At 47.3% G+C, this 26,330-nt stretch overlaps 1 protein-coding gene across 2 annotated transcripts; it reads right to left on the reverse strand.

The window, feature by feature from the left end:
• Window positions 1-1,721: 1,721 nt before the first annotated feature.
• Window positions 1,722-22,274, reverse strand: NAAA (N-acylethanolamine acid amidase). Of its 2 annotated transcripts, XM_081133072.1 has the most exons (12): window positions 22,046-22,255; window positions 21,243-21,407; window positions 20,680-20,718; window positions 18,610-18,736; window positions 16,877-16,967; window positions 11,956-12,032; window positions 7,672-7,844; window positions 7,468-7,530; window positions 6,584-6,650; window positions 6,155-6,183; window positions 2,972-3,087; window positions 1,722-2,367 (listed from the first exon to the last, which is right to left on the reverse strand). In XM_081133072.1, exons 1-11 carry the CDS (start codon window positions 22,234-22,236, stop codon window positions 3,012-3,014), a joined length of 1,098 nt encoding a protein of 365 aa, XP_080989198.1. In that variant the 5' UTR covers window positions 22,237-22,255; the 3' UTR covers window positions 1,722-2,367; window positions 2,972-3,011. The 2 variants fall into 2 exon arrangements, with proteins under 2 accessions (XP_080989198.1, XP_080989199.1); XM_081133073.1 differs by lacking the exon at window positions 20,680-20,718 and having other exon boundaries at window positions 22,046-22,274.
• Window positions 22,275-26,330: the final 4,056 nt, after the last annotated feature.

Below are 26,330 nucleotides of genomic sequence, written 5' to 3' on the forward strand. Positions count from 1 at the left end.
TGTAAGCGCTGAGGGCAGGACCGTCTTGTCCATTATTGGCTCCCAGTGCCCAGATCAGCGCTTGGTGTAGAATGGAAATTCCATAGATACTGGCTGGATAAGCGAATCCTACTTACTTGTTCATAACCAAATTAAAACTCTGAGCCCTGGCCAGTGTGGCTCAGTTGGTGAAGTGTCATCCCATACACCAAAAGGTGGCAGGTTTGATTTCCGGTCAGGGCACATGTCTGGGTTGCGGGTTCGATCCATGGTCAGGGCATGCTGGAGGCAACCAAGCCATGTCTCTCTTTCCCTTCCTCTCTTTGAGGCTGATGAAAAACATACCCTCCAGCGAGGATTGAAAAATAAATACATCTGAGAGCTTGTGTCCCATTGTTCTAAAAATCTTATCTGCTTTGAGTTATTTAACAAAATTAGGATGAATGACCAAATAATAATCTTACATGATTAATTTTGAAGCCTGAAACTAAAAATGATGAGCCTGCATTCCATGAAATGGGTTGGTTTGCAGCATCCCTTCAGGAAGGCGAGCCTCACGGGTCATCGTGACAGTGGTCGGGGCTGACTTCTCCCAGCCGTAACTGGGCTGTCATGATGAGTCAGTAAAAACCAAGAGCAAAATTGGATTATTAAGGATTTGATGATGGAATTTAGAAGCAGAAGATAAAATAAGTATGGAGTAAGAAACTTAACAAAATATATAAAAGCAAGGCATCATATGATATCAAGAAAAGAAGGATCCTGGCAGGTTTGCAAGAGTACCAAATAGTTCATCTAAAATAAAAATGATATTAAAACCTCAATAAATCCATTGAAGAAATATTTCTGACTTACAGGGGGAAAACTCTTTAAATAAATACGTGGAATACATCATTGAGAGAGAAATCCATTCCTCTCACTCTCCCCCCTTGAAAATCCCAGAGGGGCTAAGAGACGTAGTAAAGAAGGTATCGCGTACGCCTCGGGAGTGGAGAAGAGGTGGGAGAACGTGGGGGAGTGATTCCTAGATGATAACAGGGCATTTTCCAAAACTGAATAAAAGAAATTTGGAGAATACAACAAATTTTAAGCAGACTGAAAAACCAGAAATCTACATTCAGGCACATCATGGTGAAAACACATGGCACAAGGGGCAAAGATCTTAAAAGCAACTGGAGATTTAGATTACGTCAATGCCCTGCTTCCAAGCTCTCAAGGGCTTCCTTCACCTGGTTAAACTTAGGGTATTCCCCAAATTTCCACCCAAAACTCATAGTATATTTTCAAGAAAACAAGAATAAAATGTGACTAGTGAGTAGAAATTTCTGGTCTCAAGTGCAGTGTGGTATGCCTGGCAAGAGTCAAGTACTCCTGATGTTCGACTTTAAAAGGGGCACTGGGCGATGGAAGCTTACCGGTGTTCCTCCAGCACTGTCCAAGGAGCAGTCTGAGCACTGGAGAGGTGCGCAGCGAGGCGGGGCAGGGTGCTCTGTGCCGGGCCTGCATTCCCCATTTTCCTCCTTCTGCTGTTGCTCTAAACAAAAATATCCATCAGCTCCACTGCTCAGGCTTTTAGCCTTTTCTGACTTCACCTCAAAGAAGTTTCTTTCATATACATATGTAAAAAAAAGGTCAAATTCTACAAAGCAGCTGTGCACTCCTTTGAATCCCGACACTTCCCATGGACGGGAGCTGCTTCCCGAGGACAGCTGTTCAGAATGTAGGGAGGACACAGCACTAAATATCTTGGAAATTTTTATTTTCCCCACCAACATCTTTTCCAACATTTTATTAACTAATGAAAAGTGACCATCAGAAGTTGTTTGGCTGCATATTGCACTCAAAAAGCAAGTAAGAAAGCTATTTAGAAAAAGGAGGTACATCAGGTTAGAAACATTATAAAAAACGACAATCCCATCACATGGAAATACAAGATCGAAGGTCAGACGAACAAACATTCAAACAGGCTCTATTCAAATGAGAGCTCTGCATTTCTTCCAGAAGAATCTTTTTCTCAGACTTCCAGTAACACTTCATAATGAACAAAGAGCTCATTTCTTTATAAGCTGAGGTATAACAACATAGCTTTGTTAAGGCGAGAAGCTGGGGTATGGTTTGACTTCCGAGACCAATTATCTTTGAGCCCGTTGTTCACGGCAGGAGAGGGGGGCTGGGGAGGGGCAGGCCAAGGACCAAGGGAAGGGAACTGGCCGCCGTCACCACGCTACCAAAACAAGCTCCAAAGCGATCCTCCTGCCGCCACTTCACACAGCTGAAAAGTTCAATGAGGAAGGAGCTTGTATTGTTAATAAACTAACACAGTCCTTTCACTTTGTTTTATTTTTTTTAAAGTGCAGCTCTCCAAGAATTTCATTTTTTAAAAATCACCTGTAAAGGAAGAAAAAAGATAAATACACTTAATTCAAACACTGACTTTTAACATTCCCATGATAAGTGAATGACCAAAACATCAGGGCAGGTTTACGAACTCCAGGAGATCCCTGCAATAGAGCAAGGTATCCTATCGTAGGGGGCTGTCTGGAAGGTTTCCAGGACAGCAGAAAGGATTCCTGCTTTTCCCCAAGTCCTTCCTCTCATCTACAAGTTCACTGATGCCCAAAATAAATTCTATAAGTATCCTTTGCCCTCGGTATCTGTCTTACGCTACAAAGGCGATGGGCTACCTCACTACTACTCTGGGGACACGTAAGTCTCACCAGGTATTTTCCTCTCCATACAGGCGAAGAGACAACACCTTGCCCTGAGAGAGGGTTTTAATAAGGGGGCAAAGGGCACTGGGCACCAGGAGATTAGGCCTCCTACAAACAATTCAAAATAAATACATAACAGTGACATTCATTTGACACAAATGACAATCATATGCCAGATGCCTGTCCAATATCACATATGGATAAATGTTAAGTGTGTTACCATCTTCTGTGAGAAATACCAGCACACGCCCACCCCTCCCCCCAAATAAACGTTAACAAACCTTTCACTGCAGGTGACTCCACCCTTCTGCTCACTTCCTTTTAACCCAGGTTTCTGACTCTCGTCATGTACTTTTCCGGGTTGGCCGCGCTCATTACTGTGGTATAAATGGTGTAGCTGAAAATAATGAGAGGTTTTTATACACACACCATTTTCCCTAGTATTCTTCAAAGACAAAAAAACAAACAAACAAAAAAACAAGCCCTTCCCTGACAACTTGAGACCTAGGAATACAAATAGAGGCCCACGTATGTCAGAATATTTAACATTTGTAATTCAAGTTACAACGCACTCAAGGTGCTCTTTCCTCCTATTTTGATGGAGGAAAGGCCAAGCTCAAATTTAAAATTCTCAGATTCCTCAGAGCTGTATGCTGTGCAGTGAGGAAGAGCCAGCCTTGGCCCTCGCCCCTTGCTCTGCCCTACCCCACAGGGGGCACACATGTGGACACCTCAGCCTTTGCACCTAGGCTTCATGCATGACCCCCAGCAAACATCCCGTGACCACAGGATGTCCACAGTGGCTACACACCACCACCAGGAGCCCACCACCCACAGAAGTGGGCCACAAGTGCCCTGGAAATGGGCTTAGTGCTGTTCAGGCTAAGAAATCCACGGTCCTGAGTACTTGAGCCAGACTGGATGGCAAATGCACCTGCCCAGTGGAATCCTGATATCAAGGGAGGGTCAGAGGAAGGCAGAGCAGAACTTCTAAAGCTCAGGGATCGAGACAGGGGGCCCACTTGCCCACATCTAAGGATGAAAAGTCCAATGTCATTTACTCAACATTCCGCATAGAAGGAGACCTGAGCCACAGGAGCCCGCGTGCACGCACGCACACACGCACGCACACAGGAAGGCCCCTTCCCTTCACTCCCTCCACCTGCTGCTTGTGCTGGACACCAGCTGGGATGCACGTTCAAAGCACCCAGAGCAGGGCTGCTCGGGAATAGGCAGAACTAATGCCCTGGGCCCTACAGCTGAATCGTGCACTCAGCTGAAGAAGCATTATGAGCATGCTCCCTGAATAAGGGCTTTGGCTGCTTATTTCCCTCGGTCACAATTCTATTCTCCATGAGCATTTTACATTTGTCTCTGTTTTCAGCCACGGCAGAGGATGGCATTCCACCGCAGGTGAGTGCAGTTTTGCAGCACAGCACAAGGGGGCAGCATAGAGCTAACTTCTGCTCAGACTTCTTTCTGTTAGCCTCGTACAAGTACCGGGCCTGAGAGTCAGGGAGCTGTGTTAATTCTGGATCAGTGGTGATTACCCTTTAAATAGTTCCTCTTGGGCTTTCAACTGTACAACAGAGAAAAACGCTGCTCTGTAAACTGTTTATAAGTTCTAACAATTCTATTTCAACAAAATATTTCAGAAGCCATTTCAACATTCATAGCCTTTGACTCAGTAACCACGCATCTGGGAATTCAGGCAAGGGAAAAATATCCAAAAGCGGGGGGAAAGGGGGGAATACACAAACATGTTTACTTCAGAGCTTTACTGGAGGAAAGTCTCACAACTGGAGAACGCTTAACTCATTTATACCACATTCTACTGGCTATGCAGTTATTTAAAATTGTAAGGGCTATTCACAGCATGGAAATGCTTTATTAAAATAAATATAAGTATTTTATTATAATACTAATTTTAAAAGATATATTCATAATTTATATAATTATTTTTAAAACTATAAGAACAGAAAAATAGGCTTTTACCCCCTACCTTTCAAATGAATATTAAAGGGTAAAACTGTGGTACCAGAAAGGGTAATAGTCACCTGTGCCCCTGGAGCTGGCTCCTACAGGCTGGTGAGAGTCAACTGTTAAATAGCCAATTGTAAGCTTGAAAGAGGCCAGGGAGGAGTATTCACACCATGGAAGCTAATAAATGCTACAAATCAGGGGGGTCTTTTGTTTGTTTTTTGCTCCCCACCAAACAGCTAGTTTACTACCATACCACTGGGCACCACTTGTTACCCAAGTAGCTCATTTGGTAGGGTGGCAAAATGCTGACTGACTAGGTAATTTGGTTTTTCTGTATTTGGCAGATAGAATATCGTTCATGGAATAAACATTTTAGCATTAATCTTTTCATCAGGCCATACTTTAAAAAGAACTTTCGAAGAGGTATTTGGAAGATATATTCCTATTACTGTACAAAGTAAAAAGAGTAACGCCAGTTTTGAAAACATCATTAAACATAACAAATCTTAAAGCACCCATATACAAAAGATATTCTAGAGGCCATCAGGAAAACTCCAATTTTGTGTTTGTGTAAAAGAGGATTGTTTCTAGGGGGGGAAATCAATTAGGTATTTGAAACTAAAAACCACTGTACAGGTTTCATCTGCATTAGGCTATTTCTTAAAGAATACTATTTTGATATTCCTGTCTTGGAGAAAGCAGAAGTGAGAATGATGAAACTTATAGAAAAGAAGCTAAAACTCTGTATGGACGTGCAGGTGCTTCCTCTTATTTTAGTCAGTTAAGTTCTCCCACAGGAGCAAAAGAAGGTGTCAGCATCCTAATGAGCTGGTCTTAGGTGTGGGAAAGACAATCAGGCAACACCTGGAGGGGGCAATGACCAGCAGGCTACTGGCCTCTACAGCCTTGCTGCGATGGTGACAGTGACCTTCAGAGTCTCCTGTACAAGCTTCGTGGTGGCTGCCTCTCAAATGTGACCAAGAGCTTCCTGTAGCAGTGGTGGCAGAGCCCCAGCGGTTCACTTCAGAAAAGTATGTGGGTGAAGTCCCAGGCTGTAGGCTATCCAGGGCATAGGAACTTCGATGCTGAATGATCACAGGGTAGCAGAACTTCCCCAGGAAGACAAAGGAAAGCCAGAGCTGTCCCGAGTTTAGTTCTAACAGTGAAATGAAGGAGCCCCGAATCAGTGAAGGCAGGCCCCTGAAACCAGGCATATTTAGGATGAAAATGTCTCTCTGCTTTTCTTTATCTTTGTTTTTCTTCGTGGACTTCTCACCTGACATATGATACACTTGTTTATCTGTTTACCAGCAGAATTCTAGTCCCGTGAGAGCAGAGACTTTGTTTTGCTCACTGCTGTTCCCACAGCACCCAGAAAGCCTGCTCCACAGGGAGCCCTCGGATCCCTGCTGAGCCAGAGCGCACGAGTCCACCTTCTGGGGTGACTGACGTATGAACAGATGAGAACAGATGTCACTTACTTGTTATAAACCGGAAACACTGACAAAACCTGCATAGGAAAAAATCATATTATAAAAACTATCAAAACAGAGACTAAATACATGTAGTGCATCTACAGGAAGAATAAAACCACTTAACACTTCAGTGTGTCTCCGAGCAACAGTTACCGACCTCTGAACCCTTTCTCCTCTGAGACGATGAACATATCCCACCTCTGCGCTTTTCTCTAACGCACAGAAAGATTAAGGTGAAGACCGATACTTTAACCGACACAAGAAACAAGCTCAGAAAATGTCATCTGGCTTTTTTTTCATGTTTTCAACCAGTACAACTTCTAGCATCTGCATCTATCATATTTGCTTGACTTCAGAGGAGAATATTTTCTTAAATCACTATTAACAAAGACACCAAACACCCTGAGCAAAACTGGGCATCCCAATTCAAGTTACCTGGAAGAGGGCGTCCAGGCTGAGGTGTGCCTGGCCCGTTCCATTGAGGGCTTTGATGGCAGGTGTTCTGCAAGGACAATGGTAAAAGGTCACCGGGCACCTCAGGAAACCTGACTCCCACCAGTTCTCATTTTGGGAGACTCAAGGCGAGGCCTGGCCTCATTATCTCCCTTTCCTCAAAACAGATTTGGCCCCAAGCATGTTTCCCCCCTAGTCCCAGATCCCCACAGTGGAATTAATTCAACCGTGGGCCCACCGGCCCCACCTGCTCAAGGAGGCTGGGCTGGTGAAAATGCATCGCTGCAGAATTGAAGAGCTGCCACCAAACCCGGGGTGGGGGGGAGAGGGGGGGAGTAAAGCCAAGAGGGAAATACCTGCTCTTTGGGGACACACTTACTTATAATTATAGAAGTTTCAAAATTAGAAGGAACAATAAAAGCCCCCCAACTGGTTTATTTATTTATTTAAGTATGAAAAATGTTTTCCTTCCAAAAAAAGTCTTACAGAGAAAACCATGCATCTTGCTATCTTTCCTTTTACAGATGGGTGAACAGAGGCCCAAGAGGATGGAAACAATTGTTTTTTTCACCACCAGCATCCCCTTTAATAAAACATGGAAGGTTGTTTGGAATATAGGGCTTCTGGGGCTTCTGACCCTGAGGCCAGGGCCAACCTTACCCTCCCAACACCCGCTGACTGACTGCAAAGAGGCTGTCCCCTGGTTCCCTACCACACACACTCTCCCATTCCGGCCTTGCACTGGCAAGGGAGCCCAGGTATATTTTCTGGGAGGGGGTAGCACCTGTAGTCCTCTCTAGTTCCTGTAACAGGGGGACATATTCTCCTGACCCAAAAAAAATACTGCGAACCAGACAGAGGCCCACCTTCGGTCATCTCTCTCAGGCGCTGGCTTCCAGTGGTCATAATTTGTCTCAACTCGGAACCACCTACAACACAGCACATTATCTTATCAAGGTCACTGAAGACGTAAGTAAAGAAGAAATATATAAAAATAGAAAATATCTCCATTTCGTCAATTAAAAACAGATTATTAATACAAAATGACCAGAGCCTTTAATTCTACTTACGCTCCATTTAAAGGATCTAGAGGCCAAATGTCGGCCGGGCCATTTCTGTTCCTTGTGATGACCACTCCTTCCCGGGGAGACACGCCACCAACAATGTAATACACATCGGCAATAAGGGGAGTCTTGGCCAGTGTTTGAACAGCTACTTCGAAGTTTTCTGATTCACTCAGGGTCTGAACAGAGAGACAAACCTGCATCAGCATCGTCATTCACACCGATCGATGGACATGTGGTCCAAGCAGATCCTCCTGGTATATTAACCCACGATCCCAATCTTGAACTGCCCTGGCTTCATCTTCCTGTCATCAGGCCTCCTGAAACGGAGGAGCTTCAGTGGGCAGCCAACAGCAGCGGCATTTTTCTCACAAAAGGGAAGAGCTGCTGACAAATTCTAGGCCCAGCTCAGAAAACATGGGCAGAATGCTTTTCAGGCAGATCACCTTCCAGACGACTCCCCATGTTTCCTCACTCGTTTGTTCTTTCAACAGGTATTTCTTGTGTACCTACTAAGTGCTAGACACCATGGATGACAGGAAAGTCAACCGAAAATGGTGACGCAGTGTACTCAGTGTGAACAAGGAAACGATGCTATGGAAGCCAACGCAAGGGACCATCCTCACCCAGGGCATCGAGGAGGCATCTCAGGGGGTATCACGCGCACTGAGACCAGAGAGGCAGAAGTTAGGCGGGTGGAAGGGGTGGCTGGGGGCGGGAGTGGGGGTGGGGAACAGTTCAGCTCGATGGAATCGTTGGCAAAGGCTCAGGGCTGACGGAGAGATGCTCCGTGCTCCGTCAGGGCTGGGAGCTGAACTGGTGACAGTGGCCCCTGGGGCTTCATGCGGACTTCCACAGGCCTGTGGCGCGGGTCCTCGGGGGATTCTTTCCCTGTCTCCAGCTCCCAAGCGCGAGCCCCCAGGCTGAGGAGCACAAGCCTGCCGTGCGGAGGCCTGCCCTTCCCACCGCACCCTCAGTCACTGGCCTGCCCGAGCGAAGGCCCTGCCTTTCCTGCTCGCCCCTGAATGCTGCGAGCCCAGCGTCGGGGCAGGGTGAGAACAGGCTCAGGCCAAGGACAATTCAAGGTGTTAGTGGCTGCAAAGGACCACAGGCAGCACCACAACACCAGCCCCAGGCGGGGCCACGTGGGCGTCTCCCTGCCTTACACTTAGTGATGGTTGTACATTTCTATGAATATGTTAAGAACCAGTGAAGTATATACTTTAAATAGATGAGCTGTATGGCTTTTATTTATATACTTCAATTAAGTAGACATCCACCTTACGACCCATCAATTCCATTCTCAAGTGCTGAGCCAACAGAAATGGATACATATGTTTACAGAACGACTTGTACAAGAATTTCTATAGCAGGTTATTCATAATAGCCCCAAACTGGGAACAATCCAATGTTTTGTCAACAAGAAAATGGATAAATTGTGGAATACTCACAGAACTCTTCAATAATAAAAGGAATGAGCTAGTAACACAAATAACATGGATGAATCTGAAAAACATGCTGAGTGCAAAGAATAGAGTCCATATACTATGATTTCATTTATATGAATTCTAGAACAGGCAAAACTTCTCTGTAGCGACAGGAGTCAAAGAGTGGTTTCCTGGGGGGCTGGGTGTCAAAGGAGGTTGGGAATTGATTAGAAAGGACAGTAGGGAAACTTCCAGGGACTTAGAAATATTCTGTATCTTGCTTTGTTGGTGGTTACAGGGATGGCTACATGAGTGTGTGCAACTGTCGAAACACATTGAGCTAAACTCTTAATATCTATGCATTTCACTTTATATAAATTATATTAAAATTTTTAAAAATAATTTTTGTGTTTAGGTTTCACTGGATAGATTTAAATTATAATTTTATTTTTAAATATCAACACTTAAAATACACTGGATTTTTGCAGCTTTTCAATCTTTTGATGAAAAATTTTGGAAGTCATTTTAAGAATGTGTAACGGATACAGTTTATCAACATCTTTAGGGGATACTCAAGTAAAAGGTTAGAACTGCAAGTCCAGAGGGGCTAGATCATTTAGAGCAACACAAAGAAAAACCAAGCAGGCTAAGCCAGGCAGGCCAGATCCTTGCACCGGAGATGGGCTCCTGAAGACAAGCCTTCTGTGGTAAAGTGACAACGTATATGTGGCCTGGAACTCTGCTGTCTGATAGGTCCTATAACACAGATGTTCCTTTGTTTCGTGTAGAGAACGGGTGGAGAACCTTTTCTGCCAAGGGCCATTTGGATATTTATAACATCATTTTTGGGCCATACAAAATTATCAACTTAAAAATTAGCTATGAAAAAAGCTCCTAGATTTATTGAATTTCGAGTCCCACCTGCGGTTGCCTTGGTAGGGCCGGACCAAATGATTTCATGAGCCATATATGCCCGGGCACCGGATGTTTCCCATCCCTGATGTAGAGCTACCTTCTAATGCACTTGTTTTGCTAATTCAAATATTTTCCAATGGAGATTCTAAAGAGAAGCACGTTTATATCTATAGAAAAGCATAATATTATCTCTTATCTCAATGAGCTACTATGGAAAAGTCTAGCCGATGACCAAGATTCTCTCCTTGACCAAGCTCTAGCCAGCCTCCTCTGAGCCCTCCTCTTGACTAGGCCTTAACCTTGACCTGTAACGACTGAAACAAACACTAACATAGTTTCTAACAGCTCAAGGCCACATCCCTATGATGATCTTAGCCCCTCCCCACCTTAGAGTTACTGCCTGAGAAAACTCAAGGCTGCTATAGGGGAGAATTTGTCACCCCAAAATATGTCTTGTTGGCAAAAGGATTAATTTAAGCTGGTTATTTTATTTTATTTTTAAAGATTTTTTATTGATTTTTAGAGAGATTGGAATGGAGAGGGAAAGAGAGAAACATCAGAGAAAAAAAGAAACATTGATCGGCTGCCTCCTGCATGTCTCCTACTGGGGATGGAACCCAAGACCGGGCATGTGCCTGACTGGGAATCAACCAGCAACCTTTTGATATACAGGATGACGCCCAACTAACGGAACCACATCGACCAGGGCAATTTTAACCTGGTTATTTTTAAGAAACAGCAGATATGGCAGAAGCTCTGAAAATCTGGTAGAAGTTACCCTTTATGAAAGACATTTCCATTCGTCAGAGAAATCTCCCTTTGTGATGGTGTCTCCCTCACTCTACCAAGAGGAGGGGATGTGAATCTCTAGAAAGTGTTACCAATGAAGGAGCCTTGGACTCAAATTTGCATAAAAATCTTACCCTTTTTTAAAATTAAAAAATAATTTTTTTCAATTACATTTTACATTCAATATTATTTTGTATTACTTTCAGGTGTACACACAGTGGTTAGACAAGCATATACTTTACAACGTGTCCCCTGATATCTCCAGTACTCACCTGGCACCATACATGGTTATTACAATATTATTGACTATATTCCCTGTGCTATACTTTACATCCCTATGACTGTTTTTAACTGCCAATCTGTTAAAAACCTTACTCCTGTTTGCTGTGCTTTTTCCTGGTTACCTCCCATAACTGGCTCCCCACCCCCAACATCTCCTTTTGTCCTTGGTTGAACATGGCATTTAAGGTGGTGGCTTGCACCATTTTGGGGAGAGTTGCTCAGTTTTCCTGGGTGTTACACAGGAGGTATAGAAGTTATTAAACTTTAATTTTTTTTCTCCTGCTCATCTGTCTCATGTCAATTTGATTATTAAACCCGCCAGACGAACCCAGAAGGGTAGAATAAAATGCTTCCTCCCTGGACGCAGCCAAAAGAATTTGCTGTTTGTTCCAGCCACCACCTGAAGGCAGGGCCCCGTCTCCCCGTCTCCCCGTCTCTGCTGGAGGGAAGGCGCCTAACAGTGAGCAAACCCAGGCAGGTTTTACAGGAACCACCCTCTTTCTGGCTTTCTGTAATCTGTCACTTCTCTGGCTCTCCTGGGGTCCCCCTCGCCCCTCCCCATTACCTCGCTCTCCCTCTAAAGCACCCAGGCACCTCTGTACAAACCAAAGTTGAGCTCAGGCCACGCGAGACACCTTCTCCTGCGGCTGCATTGCACGGATTAAAATGTCCTTACCCCTGCAACCAGGCCCAGCTTTGCTTGTCCCTGAGACTTATTATCAACAGGCGTGAGACGTACTTTGCAAACCTTTGGATGCTCCTTATTTTCAGGAGCTTCTTACAGTAAGAATGACATTGTTAAATGCCACCGAGCGTCACAGCAGGAAGACAGTTTAGAGATGAAGTCGGGCGAGGCCCCCACAGTCCATATACTCACGGTGCGGATAAGCCAGCTGACTGGAGAGTGTCTCTGAAAAAAGGCGGCGATCACATTCTCCCACCACCAGCCTTTATCTGCCGAGTTGAAGAACAGTAAGTACACACACGAATTGCTCCCACTTTCCAAAATTCCTTAAGTCTTGTTTCTTTTCCATAATACAAGCGGATAGGGGACAAAGGTTGGTGGAGGAAGAGTGATTTTACTAGCATCCGGTTTTCAAAGGTGAAGCTAAAAGCACTTTCTAGGCACTAAAGAGTCTGTGTTCTGTGTGTGTGTGTGTGTGTGTGTGTGTGTGTGTGTGTCACATCTATACACAGACTTCCCTATGCCTGGAAACAATGACAATTATCTTAAATCATTCTATTAACCGCCTCAGGCAAAATAAAATTATGGAGCTCTGAGGAGAGGTGGTTCAGTAAGTACTAGGAAGGCCGTAGAGAATATATACCTTTCAGAACTTTAAGTCTGATTAGGGCTCACATTTTTTCAAAAATACAAATTTACAATCATTTCCCTAAATTACTTTTTAACATCTTGAAAGATATCTGTAGGGGATTTATTTTCAAAGAATAATTTCCATTCAAGAAATAAGCCTTGAACATCTACTATGTGGCTGTTCGGACAGAGCTGCCTCCTTGGGAAGCTGACTCCATGTAAAACGAATCCTCGGGAACCCCTGGTCCCTCCCCCTCCCCCTGGGAGGACTCTGGATGGTGAACGGAGGCTCCAGGCCAACCAGGCTCTGCATTAACCTCCCTCCACCATTCAGTTCTTCCTCAGGGACAAGGTGCCCTCAATGTTCTATCTACCTTTTAACTCTCCCTGGAGCCGGAGTGCCCGGTATCTGGTCCCTTTGTTCCCCTCGGTCACCCCCACGTTCCTTTTGGAGATGTAGGTCTGTTTCTTAGGGGGTGTGAACAGGTGGTCTGTGGGGCGATCCATTTTTTCCTGCCGCCACCCAGAACTGTTTCTGTAAGTTCCCTGCTAAAACTCTTTTAACTGACAAGCTGGACTTGACTGCTCTCTCTCTGGCCTCTCAGAGAAAGAGGCATTTGGGGGCCACTTTGCTTAGATGGTCTTTTCACAAAACTCTGGAAGAGCCTTGGAATTTAACAGTGAGCAGAAGAAACTAGTATACCGAGGAAAGAGCAGAGAAATAAAATGAAGTCACTTAGTCAAGCTGCTAAATTGCTAAAACCAAGTAGGCTGGGGCATGAGGAAATTATTCTACTCCTGCTTTAACCAGCCAGGGAACGTGAGCTTTTGAACTTTTTAGTAGTGTATCACGGCCTGGGCGGGTAGGTAGAGAGATATAGCTATATTCCATCGATAACCCTGTGAAGAAATTAGGAAAGAATGTCCATGTGTCCAAACAGCCTGACATCCATTATCCAGACCCCTGGCATCTGGAAGATCATCCTCTCCTGCCAAGCCAGAGGCTAAGAATGCAGGACTCATCCTTTCGAAGAATGTACTTTTTACTATAAAAACTCTTCGCTTTTCTTTCTTCAGAATACCCTGGGTATTGCCGAGTTATGTATCTGTTTGCAAACCTTAAGAACCTTGAATAAATTTTTGCCATTTATTTCTAGTAAAGCCTCCTGACACACGATGCTCAGTTGATCATACCATTAAACAAACAAGACTTGGGTAACTATAATAAAGAAAATAAGGCAGGATAATGTAATCATGAGTGACAAGGAAGATTCCTTTAGAGAACACAAGGACAGCCTCTCTGAGTTGCGGACATTTGAGCTAAGATGGGCGGAGGGTCCAGGCAGAAGGCATGGGTGTCAGGGACCTAAGGCAGGAACGAGCTTGGCAGACGTCAGGAAAAGAGCGAATGCTGGCAAGGGAGGGAGGGAGGAGACAGGCGTAAAATAAGAGACAGTTATAGGAGGTGATCGTGGAGAGTTCTGAGGTCAGAGTCAGGACTTTGGCTTATTAGAAGTGAAATGGGACGTCACTGTAGGTTTTAAACAGAGGAACCTCCCGATCATGCTCGCTGCTAGATGAGAGAGAATTACCGAAGGGTGAGACGCAGGGAGGCCAGGTGGACAGGGACTGCAGCAGTGCAGGTGTGGTGGCAGCTGGCCTAGCAGTGAAGGTAGACAGAGCCGGCAGGGACAGTCTAGTTTTGGTGGCAGAGCTCACAAGACTCGGGGGGTGAGGGGTCTAAGGATTCTCCTGGTGCAATCAGTTGATGAGACGTGCCATTTCCTAAGACATGGAAAACCGAGAGAGGAACAGATTTGGGTGGAGGCAGAGTGAGGGCAAGGAAAGAAGGAAATAAAAAGTCGAGAGATCCGTCTGATCATGCTAAGTCTGAGCTACTCAGTAGACATCAAAGGGGAGATGCTGCGACGGTGGATGGATCCTCCCATCTGGGTCTCAGAGGAGGTCAGGGCAAGAGATGTGGCAAGAACAACAAATGCTTCTATGGCCCTTACTCTGTGCCAGGCACTGCTCTGGGTACTTCATGTCCATTAATTCACTTCATCCTCACAACAGGGATCACCATCCCTGCTTTCCAGAGGAGGAAGCTGAAGCAGACAGGTTAGCACCTTGGTCATGGTCACCCAGCTAGCAAGTGACAGCACCAAGATACGAACCCAGGCAGGCTGGCTCTGGCGTCCGAGATCTTAATGCCAGGGGGTTAGGTGAGGCCCCTCACACTCTGTGCCATCGGTCCTCTTCATGTCCTTACCGGTTCCCAGGGTGGCTGGAGGCACTGTGGCACTCCCAGTAAAGCCCAGAGACTTAATGGAATATCTTATCTCCATTAGACAAGGGGTGCTACTTTATTGCTCAGGCGTTTCAACTCAATCTTAGCAGATTAAATATTTTTTTAATAGATTTTTATTAATTTCAGAGAGAGGAAGGGAGAGGGGGAGAGAGAAACATCAATGAGAGCCATTCATCCGCTGGCTCCTGCAGGCCCCCTGCTGGGAATCGAGCCCACAGCCTGGGCATGTGCCCTGACGGGAAATTGAACTGCGATCTCCTGGATCCTAGGTCGACGCTCAACCGCTGAGCCACATTGGCAGGGCAATCTTAGCAGGTTAAAGTATAGTTTTCATTCAAATAAGGTTTTAAAAAGTTTTTAAAAAAGCTTTTAAAAAGCAGTTTGACAGTATTTAATTAAATATGTATGTTACAGAATAACCGGTATTTTTAAACTGCTCATACCTTAGGTTCTACTAATCAGTTTGTTAAACAATTTGAGTTGCAAAATGATGGAAACAAAGCCCACCTTTTTAATATGCATGTGTTTACAGACATTCTGTGTAAAACCTTAATAACTGTCATGCTGTGGGTAGAGTACCATTTGAGAACCAGGCTCACCCATAGCTGATATTTGAGAAAATGTTGAAAAATACATTAGGATAAAGAACTGATTACTACAGCCCTGCCTGGTGTGGCTCGGTTGGTTGGAAAGTCGTCCTGTGCACCACAAGGTGGAAGGTTTGATTCCTGGTAAGGGAACATAGCCAGGTTGCGAATTTGATCCCTGCTTGGGGTGCCAACAGGAGGCAACCAACTGATGTTTCTCTCTCACATTGATGTTTCTCTCTCTCTCCCCACCCTTCTCTCTCTCTAAAATGAATAAAAATATATCTTCAGGTGAGGATTTTTTAAAAAAGAACTTACTACTATAGACATTGATATATACTCAACCAGCATCTTCCTGGTGAAGCCTTATTTATGTAAAAAAGTAAGAACAAACCACCCTGCCCAGGCGGTTCAGTTAGCTCATCACCCCATATACCAGCTTGTGGGTTCGATTCCCAGTCATGGCAATACCCAGGTTTCCGGTTTAATCCCTAGTCGGGGCAAGTGTGGGAGGCAAATGACCGATGTTTCTCCTTCTCTTTTTCTCTCTCTTTCTCCCTCCCTCTCTCTAAACATATCCTGAGAAATAACCACAGGAAGTCAATCGGGCTCATCGATGACCAACACCAAACTTTAAGTGACTCCGTGTGATGTCTCTTTCACTCAGCTGAAAGTTCCTGAGGACACACAAGAGTTTATCTCTGGGTTTCCCACACATTATGGAACCGAATGATGCCCCCTAAGGTTTGGGGAATGGCAGTGGGGCTGTATAACAAACAGAGCTTTGGGCCAGGACCCGTGAGCTCAAGGTGAGAACTACCTCCCCCACCTACTAGCTGTCATTTCTTCTCATCACCTGAGTTTCCTCCTCTGCATAACGAATGGGGCTAATACAAGTGTCAGCCTCGCCTGTGTAACAGGACTGTGTGAGGCTCTGATGAGAAAGCTTACGAGAAAGCGCACAGCAAACTGTAAAGTGCTATAGAGATGCTGCCTGCAGAAAGCCATCCATAGCCTCTAGATTACCGTAATAGCTTCCTAACAGCCTTCCGCTTCCATCTTAACCCAACAGGATTCAGTCTCTACAGAGCAGCCAAAGTGATAGCTAAACATATAAATTAGATCTCTGTTCACTCCCTGGCCTAAAATCCTTAAGGGCCTCCACTGCGCTTAAAATCCAAACTCCTCCCCGTGACCCTCCCGTGGCCTCAGCCTACTCTCATCTCCAGGCTGTAACCACGCTACTGGCATCCATCGGGAGGGCCTTCCCGCAGCTTCTACAGACCCGGCAGGAGCCTGGCGGCCCCGAGCCAGGCCTTCCCTGGCCCCAGCTGTAGGAACCGCCGCCCTTCATGCCAGCCTATCACCCCGGATTAGGTCTCGCCCTCGTAAGGGCCTGCACGCCCCTTCCTCGCCTGCGAGCCCACAGCCGGTCTAACCCCTAGACGGCGAGTCCCTGCCATCGAGTCCCTGCCATCGAGCGCAGCAGGCGCTCCTCTGCGTCCTGCTGGGTGGGCGAGTGAGGTGCTGGGATAGAGCTGAACACGGATGTGGCTAAAGGCACCTGGGAGTTCGTTTTCATTACCTCGTTCATCGCCAGAAACCGTAAACTTGTGAGGACTCTGACCCGTCCACAATCCCACATAGCCGATAAAAGTGGTTCCTGTGAAAGCGATCTGAAACCAAGAGAGAAAGTCTCACTTTACCACTCCAGCTAAAGATACTTTGAAGTCACCTTATTTTGCCCCACAATTTCAAGGATTTTTTTTCTTCTAAGGTCCCAATAGAATAAAACCTCTGAAATAGCCTTCCAGAGGCTTACCCTTGGACAGAATTCCATGGACCTGTGACCTTGGATGGGGGCAAAGAGGCACATCTTTATTTTCACTAACTTCTAACGGAAATTTCACTTCTTCTGTAATGAATACATGCAACCAACCACGTCATTGTAGCAGTGTCGTGATTCCGTCACCAGCAGAAATTGCAGGTATTTTCACATACGTAATGGTATCACACCTATCGTGCTGTGCTGTACACACACATCTTAAAATACCATTCATACGTATCACTGCCCTGATATTATGCTAGTTATTAGAACCACTGCCAAATCTTACTATTTAATGTGTTAAGAAAAAATATAATATTCACATGGCTGTATTTCAATCTAAAGGTTTTCTTTGTCATCCCATGCATTTTATTTTATGAATTATAACACATAAGCCTAAGAAGGGATCAGCAGGCTTCATTTCCAAAGGGGCTCCCACACAAAGGTTAAGAAGCCCCATCCTAGAAGCAGCAACATGTGGGAAACCCCGTGTTGTTTGAGTTTTTAATGAGAAAAAGTTTTTGCTTGTAAAAGCAGATGACCAAATGAGTATCTGGTAAATGAATTTTTTATATCTGTGACTCAACCCCTAAATGCAAAGAACGAACGAAATACAGTCCTTGTCTTTAAACGGTGTCCCCCAAAGCCAAAATCTGGCTTTGTCACGTTCTAGTCTGTTTCAGGGCAGTTGCATGCTGTGTACTCAGTGAGCACTGATTAATGCTGTCTCCCTAAAAGTTTACACAGAAATGTGATGATAGTACACATTAGATTATACTTTCAAATAAGTAACGCCACTGGACACAACTCATCAGTGTCCGTTCATTGTTACTAGACCTCACTATAATGAAAATAAAATGGCCTCAGAATAATTTCTTGAAGATCATACATAAAAGAGCGGTGTGGATCAATCATACTTGTAGAGAGAAGGACCGTTGATTATTTGGCCACATTTATCAAGCATCTACCACATGCTTTGCATAGATTTTACTTCACTTAACCTTTATAACTATCTCCATAAAGTAATTGCTAACCTCTCTGAGCTATAGCCTGCAAAATGGGTTTAAGTGAGTCCCAAGGTTCATAAAGAAAGTGACAGAGGCAGGATTCAAAGCCAGGACTGTCACACCCCAAAGCTGGGTGTTTCCAGCCATTATACACACAGCCCCTCCCGATTCCAGAAGAAGCCTGAACATCAGAAGGCAGAGGAAAGAGCCGACGTGGCACCATAAGCGGGCAACCGATCACAGCCTCACAGATTTCCCCAAGGAATATGGATTGACCTCTTCAAGTAGATGCTTCAGAATAATAGATGATGCTTCTTTCTATAAACATAATTGATATAAACCTCTCTTCTGGTTTCATTTTTCCAGGAGTTTGATGTTTTTTGTATCTTGAACTGATAACACATTTAAGTACCAGGCCACCCCCATGATTGCTAACCTGGGTTAGCAAGTCTTGGATTCCTGAATCTTATGCTGTACGGACTATACCTGCCCATTCTTTAAGAACTGCACATCCAAAGTCAAGTTGCGTAAGTAATTCCCAAACGGATAATCCAGATTCCGGCCATGGTAAATGTGGCCTCTGGAGTCTTGAGCCACAATACTGGTGCAGAATCTGAGAAAAGTGAGAAGTCCAACAGGAAGGAATGAGAAAAATGAGAAAGAAGAAAATGAGTTTTTCGTGTTTAAGGTAAGTCTTTAAAGTAAAACACAATTATTATTCCTTACAATGGACACATATGCTATATAATCCTTGTACAAGACTATGGATTCTCAATTCATGATGAAAACACAGTTGGACAGAGCTCATCAGCATTCAGTGTTACTAGACCTTTGCCCTTGGCACACGGCATCGAAAACATGCTGAAGGAGAATTTCATCCTAAATCTAAATCTGAAATTGACCCATTCTGAACTAAACTACTTATTCCTCTGTGTGGCAGCTGTCGTCTGTTTAACGCATTGTTCAAAGCTTGCTCAAGATCACCCGTCTGTTCTGTGAATTTCTCAGAGCGAGTAGAATGGCACGAAACCATTCTGTTCCACAAATGTTTCGTTTCGTCTCCCTGGAAAAATGGTCAACTCTTTAGGGTCTTGGCACTTTTCCTGTCCCCTCCAGAGCTCCTTGCACAGAACTAACAAGAGAAAAGCATCCTTTAAAAACTCTCAGCCAGAGAGAAGTAGTTTGAGGAAAAGAGGAAGCGGTGTGGTAAGATATCTAAATTCTCTGAGGATATGAAATGTTATGTGGCAAAATATTTACATACAGCATGTCCAGTTCTGGAGGGGGAAAAATACGCAAATCCACACAAAACTGAGAGGAAACACCTTGAAGAACTGATGGTCATTTCTGAGTAATAGGATATGGTTAATTTCTTTTCACTCTTCTGTATTTACTAATTTTCTAGAATGATTACACATCACTTTTATAGTTAGGAGAAAACAAGTGTTACTTAAATTTTTTTGTTTTGTTTAAAGAAGGAAGTTTGGTCAGGTTTTAATTTTTTTCTGAGGTTTCTGATCTTAACTTCGAAGAGTTCATGTCAAGGAGGGGACTGATAAAATATGGGAAGTGGCTTCCCTGGTCGGGCGGCTCAGCTGGTTGAGAGTCACCCCATGCACCAAAAGGTCTCCAGTTCGATTCCTGGTCAGGGTGCATACCCAGGTTTCGGGCTCGATACCCAGCTGGGGCACATGCAGGAGGCAACCAATCAAAGTTTCTCACATCTCTCTCTCACATCAATGTTTCTCTTTCCCTCTCCCTTCCTCTCTCTCTAAAACCAATAAAAAACATATATATATTTTTTAAATTGGAAGTAGCTAAAACAAAGTTTGCAGAATCTCAAAGATGATTTTTCAGAATTGACAGATAACAGTACTTCCCTGTCATGCACAAATGTCTTCAAACGAGGCGGCCACAAGCACAGGGGACAATGGGGGCCGGGCTCTGCCTTGGGAGGGGTACTGCGGTGCAGTGGAGACACGGGTGCTTTTAGCAGCAGCTCTGGCCGCTAACCGCGCACCTGACTTTCACCAAGTTGTCCCCGAGGCTTGGTTTCCACATCACAACAGGTAATACCATCTCCAGGGCCTGGCACCCAGTGGGCCCAGTCTAGGGTAGCTAGTCTTATCCTGATTCGAAAAGCCTCACACTCACATCAGAAATGAGAATAAAACATTCCCTTCGTTAAGGCGAGTGGAGTCTGCCTGTGTTCTGTGTTGTCAGGCGATTCAATATATACCCTAATATCACATCCCAGAGTTACAATGTTCTTAACAGAACTTTTGCTTCAGTCAGTGACTCCAACAGAAGGCGAAAGTGAACGTGAAAAGTGATTTTTTCCAGGGAGAAAGCCACGTGTCAGAATAGGGGAAAGTGGGGGTGGGAGATGAGAAATGGCAAAGTTAGCTTAGCTCAACTGCAAAGCGCGTTCACAAGTCTGTGTCTTACACCGTTTCCCTAAAGAGAAGTGCGGTCCCGGTGCGCCTTCATGGGCTCTGCCTCGCTGTTCTGGGGAAATGCCGGGGAGGGGGCAGTCAAGGGTCATTGTCCCAGTACCTTTTTTCATCAACTTTTGGCAGCCAGAAGCTATTAAATCTGCAAGACGTTAGGAGGTGAGGCTGGCCTGGCAGCAAAGCGATTGAGTCCCGCGGGCAGAAACCAAGTCAAGCCCCTTAACGCCCTGCACTCTGCCTGGCACGGGCCAGGCCCTCCATGCGGCTTCCACGGCTGTGCCCACACTCTATCCTGCCCACTGAGGGCACCAAGGGCGGGCTGGCCTGTGACCCGGCCCCGGAGGGAACAGCGGGAAGGGGCGCCAGGGCCACCGCCCGCGGCAGACGGGGGGCAGGACGCGCCGGGGCCGGGGCCCCCGCACCGGGAGGGGGGGCCGCGGGGCGAACCGGGGGCCGGACCAGGGTGCGGTTGGTGCCCCAAACCCCTGGAAGGGCAGCTGAGCTGAGTCTGCAGGAGGGAGGCGAGGGGCCCGGCGGAGGGAGGGTCAGCGGTGAGGGCGCAGAAGCCGCCCTGCTCCCCCAGCCGAGCGGGGCGGGGTCCTGGGCGGCCCCGCCACCCCCTTCCCGTCGCGGGGAGCCCGGGCCCCGCGCGGGGGGCGCACTCACGCGGAGAAGTCGTAGGCCAGGTTGACCAGCAGGCAGTCGGCCAGGCGGAGCCTCAGCACCTGGCACATGCCGCGGATCTCGCCGGCGAAGGGCTGGGGCAGGGCGCCCTCCAGCGCGGGCATCGCCTCGCGCATCACCGCGTGCACCCACTTGGGGACCTTGTCCCTGGAAGAAAAAAAGCCACGAGGGTCTGAGCGCGGGGGCTGGGGGGGCGAGTGCCTGTGTCTGGAAAGTTGGGGGCGCCTAAGGCTCTCACCGCCCTGAGGGTGGCCCCGGCGGCGCCCTTCCCCGAGGGCTCAGGTGCCTCCTGCGGGCCGCAGCCTGGGAGGAGGGACCTTTCCCAGGGGGACGCCGGGCCAGCGCGGGCCCCACGCGCGCTCCGAGGGCCCGGGAGGGCGCGGGCTGCGCCCCGGCTCGGTGCCTGGGCGGCGGGGCCACGCCTCGCGCGGCGCCCTGACCTGGAATGTGCCGGGGAGGGCGCGCCGCGGGTGACCCGGCCCGAGGCCCCGCCAGCCGCGCCGGACACCCCACCCGCGACCCCCCGGGGGCGGGGCGGCCAGGCTGCCGCGCAGGGAGGAGGGGGGAGCCTCGGATCGAGCGCCCCGGGCCGGCGCCCCCTCGGCCCCGCAGCCCGCCCCCGGGCCGGCGCCCCGCTCGGCCCCGCAGCCCGCCCCCGGGCCGGCGCCCCCCTCGGCCCCGCAGCCCGCCCCCGGGCCGGCGCCCCGCTCGGCCCCGCAGCCCGCCCCCGGGCCGGCGCCCCCCTCGGCCCCGCAGCCCGCCCCCGGGCCGGTGCCCGCGCTCACCCGAGGACGTGCGCGAAGGTGGCGCGCAGGAAGTCCAGGTCGAAGTGCCGCAGCACCGGCAGCCAGCGCAGCTCGGGCGCCGCGTCCAGGCTCACGTTGAAGAGCGGCGGCGCGGGCGCCCCGGCCCCGGCCCCGGCCCCAAGCAGCAGCAGCAGCAGCGCCGCGGGCGCCCCGGGGCCCTCGGGTCGCATGGCTCCGACTGCGGCCCGGAGGCCTGGACGGCCCCGCGGGAGCCCCGGGAGGAGGCGGGGCCGGGAGGAGGCGGGGCCGGGAGGAGGCGGGGCCGGGAGGAGGCGGGGCCGGGAGGAGGCGGGGCCGGGAGGAGGCGGGGCCGGGAGGAGGAGGCGGGGCCCGCCCGAACCCCCGGCCGCCGAGGCTGCCGACCCCCGCACCCCGTCCCCCGCCGAGGGCCAAGGATGCGAGGCGTCGGTGGGCAGGAAGGGGCCCGTCCCTCGTCTCCGCCGCGTCTGCTCGCGCTTAAATTCTAAAAGGTTTATCTGGGTTTCATAAGGGAAGGGCAGCCTTTTCTGTTCAACACGCCCACCTCCCTTAAGCTTAAAAAAAAAGTTTAAAAGTTACTCATATTTACGTGCCAAGCGTTTTCCCGACTGTCTCATTAACCATCGAGACGAACCCAACGCCGGGCCCCGAACCCACCGCCCTCTCCCGAGGCGCGTGCGGCCGCGGTGCTGAGGCCCCGGGCCGGGTCCCAAACGCACCGCCACAGCCCCCAGCCCGAAGGGTGCTCGCCGGGCCTGAGTGTCTCCAGGACCCGGGAGACGGAAAACTCGTCCTGGGAAAGCACTGACTCAGTAAGGCTGGGGTGCTTTTAGCGGCCAGCAGGGTCGTCCGTGGGTGAAACAGAGGAAATGTACAGACAAACTTGGGAAGATTTTTCCCCAGGGTTTTTCTCCCCCTGTCAAATGGACACGCCATCACCCTCTGATTTTTTCCTATTTTTATGGCCTGCATGTCACTGAGCTGAAGTTTCACATCTTTGTTTCTATCCCTTCCTGCACCTTCCTGGTCTTTGCTTAAAATGTAAATCAAGACCCAGGTCTTAACTTGTTTACTTGCGAAGCCTGAGTAACAGCAGTTGCCTGCTTGAGCCACAGGTGCGCTGAAAGAATCACTAAGGGAGCAAACATTGGCTGAATTCAGAGGTGTACTTGCATTCCAAAAAAAGGGGGGGGGGACTTCCAGTTACTGCCAGACTGATACTAAAAGGATAAAAATTAAAAACCAAAAACCAGAAACCAGACCTGGCCGGGGTGCTCAGTGGTTAGAGTGTCACCGGGCACCCTGAAGGGCCCAGGGCACTCACCTTGGCTACAGGTTCAGTCCTGACCCCATAGGTGCCTGTGGGAGGCAACCAATCAATGTGTCTCTCTCCCCCTCCCTTCCACTCTCTCAAAAAAAAAAAAAAAAAAAAAAAAAATCAATGGAAAAAATATTCTCAGGTAGGATTAAGAACAACAACAAAAAATACAAGATTTTAAAACAACCACAACAAAATGTATTGAGTGAGCAAATCTGCAGTGTGGTGAAAGGCACTATTCACAATTAGGCTGAGCTACATATAACCTATTCCTCTACTATTACACAGTCAGTTATGGGACAATTTAAAACAAAGATTAAAGAGGAAGTCTGGAATTGCAAAACTCTGGGTCTTCTCCTTTCTGCTGTTTCTGTGCAGTGCAGTGCAAATTTCAGAGATGCTGGACACTGTTCATGGCTTACCTACGGCCCAGAGCCTACAGTTAAAAAAATACTTCTGTGGGGAGTGAAAGAAGGGAGATGATTATATCTGGAACATGGGATAGAACATATTTTTTATACCTGGCATCTCATCCTGGTGTCTCGCTGTGTTCAGTTTACCAGCAGTGTGGTAGTTTAAAAATACCCCACCCCCCCTACTATGGGCTATATTTGGTGACTTGCTTCTAATGAATAGAAAAAAGGAGGAGATGATGATGTCTGACTTCCAAGACTAGGTCATAAAAGACACTGAAGTCTGCTCCTTGCACTCTCTTGGGTCGCTCCCGCTGAAGGAAGCCATCTGTCGCGCTCTGAGCGCACTGAAGAAATCCTCTGATAAGTTCCCGCTCTCGCCGGTTTGGCGCAGTGGTGGACTGAAGGGTCCTGGGTTTGATTTCAGCCAAGAGCATGTACCTCGGTTGCAGGTTCGGCCCTGGTTGGGGCGTGTGCAGGAGGCAACCAACTGACAGGTCTCTCACATCAATGTTTCTCTCCCTCTCTCACTTCCTCTCTCTCTGAAAAGCAATGGAAAAAATATCCTCTGGTGAGGATTTAAAAAGAAAACTGCTGAAAAAAGTGCCTAACTTGAGGAACTGAGACCTCTATTGAGAGCCAGAGAGGAACTGAGTCTTCTAAAACAATCATGTGCCACTTAACGCTGGGGATACATTTTGAGAAATGAGTTATGAGTTAGTGATTTTGTACAGACAATAGAATATTATTCAGCACTAAAAAGAAATGAGCGATCCCACCATGAAAACACATGGAGGAAACTTCAATGCATATTACTAAGTGAAAGAAGTCAATCTGAAAGGCTACATACTATTATGATTCCAACTCTATGACATTCTGGAAAAGGCAAAACTTTTTAAAAAGTAAAAAGACCAGTACTTGTCAGGGGTAAGAGAGGGAAATAGGCAGAGTAGAGAGGGTTTTTGGGGCAGGGGAACTCTCTGTATGATACAATGGTAGGTACATGTCATTAAACATTGGTCCAAACCCACAGAATGTGCACCAAGTGAACCCCAGTGTAAACACTGGACTTTGGGTGATAGTGACCTGTCAATGTAGGTTCGTCAGTTGTAGCAAATGTAACACTCTGCCGGGGCCAGCCGGCAGGCGAACGAGGACCTGATTGAGGGGGTGAGGATTAGAAAAGAAAGACTCATAGAAAAGGATGGGATCGGGAGGGCTACAGCCAAGGCAGAGCTGAGCTGAGCTGAGCCGGGCTGCGCCCCGAGTTTATTGATTACAAGCTTTTTATAGTGCACCCAGACCACAATACCCAAAACAGTGACCTTTTACCCAGTTCCTGCTCTGCACAAACATTCTTGTTTGTCTAGACACTCTGTCTCCAAGTCAAGGTCTTTGTGCAGGGTTTCTACTCCCTAAAGCAAAGGACACTATGTAATCTTAACTAAGCTACAGGAGGCAGAGGTGCTAGCTCTGCCGACCCACCCTGCGGGTCAACGTGCCAGAGATTTCTCTCTAAGGCGACGCTAGGGTCGGCGAGCCCCTGGAGAGACTCCAGGGCAGCACCCTACCAGGCAGAGGTGCTAGCTCTGCCGACCCACCCTGCGGGTCAACGTGCCAGAGATTTCTCTCTAAGGCGACGCTAGGGTCGGCGAGCCCCTGGAGAGACTCCAGGGCAGCACCCTACCAGGGAGACTATTCATGAGGGGCAGCCAGCCGGCTCCCCACAACACTCTGGTAGGAGGTATTGCTAACGGGGAAAGCTATACAAAGGTGGGGGAAGCGGGGGATACTGTATATGGAAACTCTCTCTACATTCTGCTCAATTTCACTGTGAACCTAAAATGGCTCTTTAAAAAGTCTATACAGTATTTTTAAAAGGATCTAGAACTGGATTTGAAAGTTCCCAGATCCAAAGTATACATGGGAACCTAGTTTATCACACAGATGGCATTTCCTATCTGTGGAGATACTTGCAACTTAAGTAATTGACAAAGAATTGGTACCCAGAATATATAAAAACCCCTACAAATCAATAAGAAAAAAAACCACACAAATGGATATAAAAACAGGGAAATCAAATGGGAAAAATCCATGTGAAGCAATCTCGACCTGTTAATCACTAAAATGCATCTTAAAACAATGATACCATTTCATCACCAACAGATCATCTAGAGTTTTAGAGTCTAATAACACCAAGTGTTGATGTGGATATGCTAAAATAAGAACTCATGAGTTGTTGGCAGGAATGTGCAATTTAACATTACCTAGCAAAGTTGGAAAACCATGGACCCTACCACCCAGAATTCCATTTCTATGTTTCTATGTAAACTTTAGATAAAGAAAACTCTAGCCCTGGCCTGTGGCTCAGTTGCTTGGAGTGTTGTCTCGTATACTGAACAGTTGTGGGTTCGATTCCCAGCCTGGGCACATACCTAGCTTGCGGGTTCGATCCCCTAAATCAATAGGTGTTCTCTCTCACATTGATGTTTCTTTCTCTCCCTTCCCCTCTCTCTAAAATCAGTAAGAATATCCTCAGGTAAAGATTTAAAAA

The sequence above is a fragment of the Miniopterus schreibersii genome (genome assembly GCF_964146895.1).
Source record: "Miniopterus schreibersii genome assembly, chromosome: 1".
Lineage (NCBI taxonomy): Eukaryota > Metazoa > Chordata > Mammalia > Chiroptera > Miniopteridae > Miniopterus > Miniopterus schreibersii.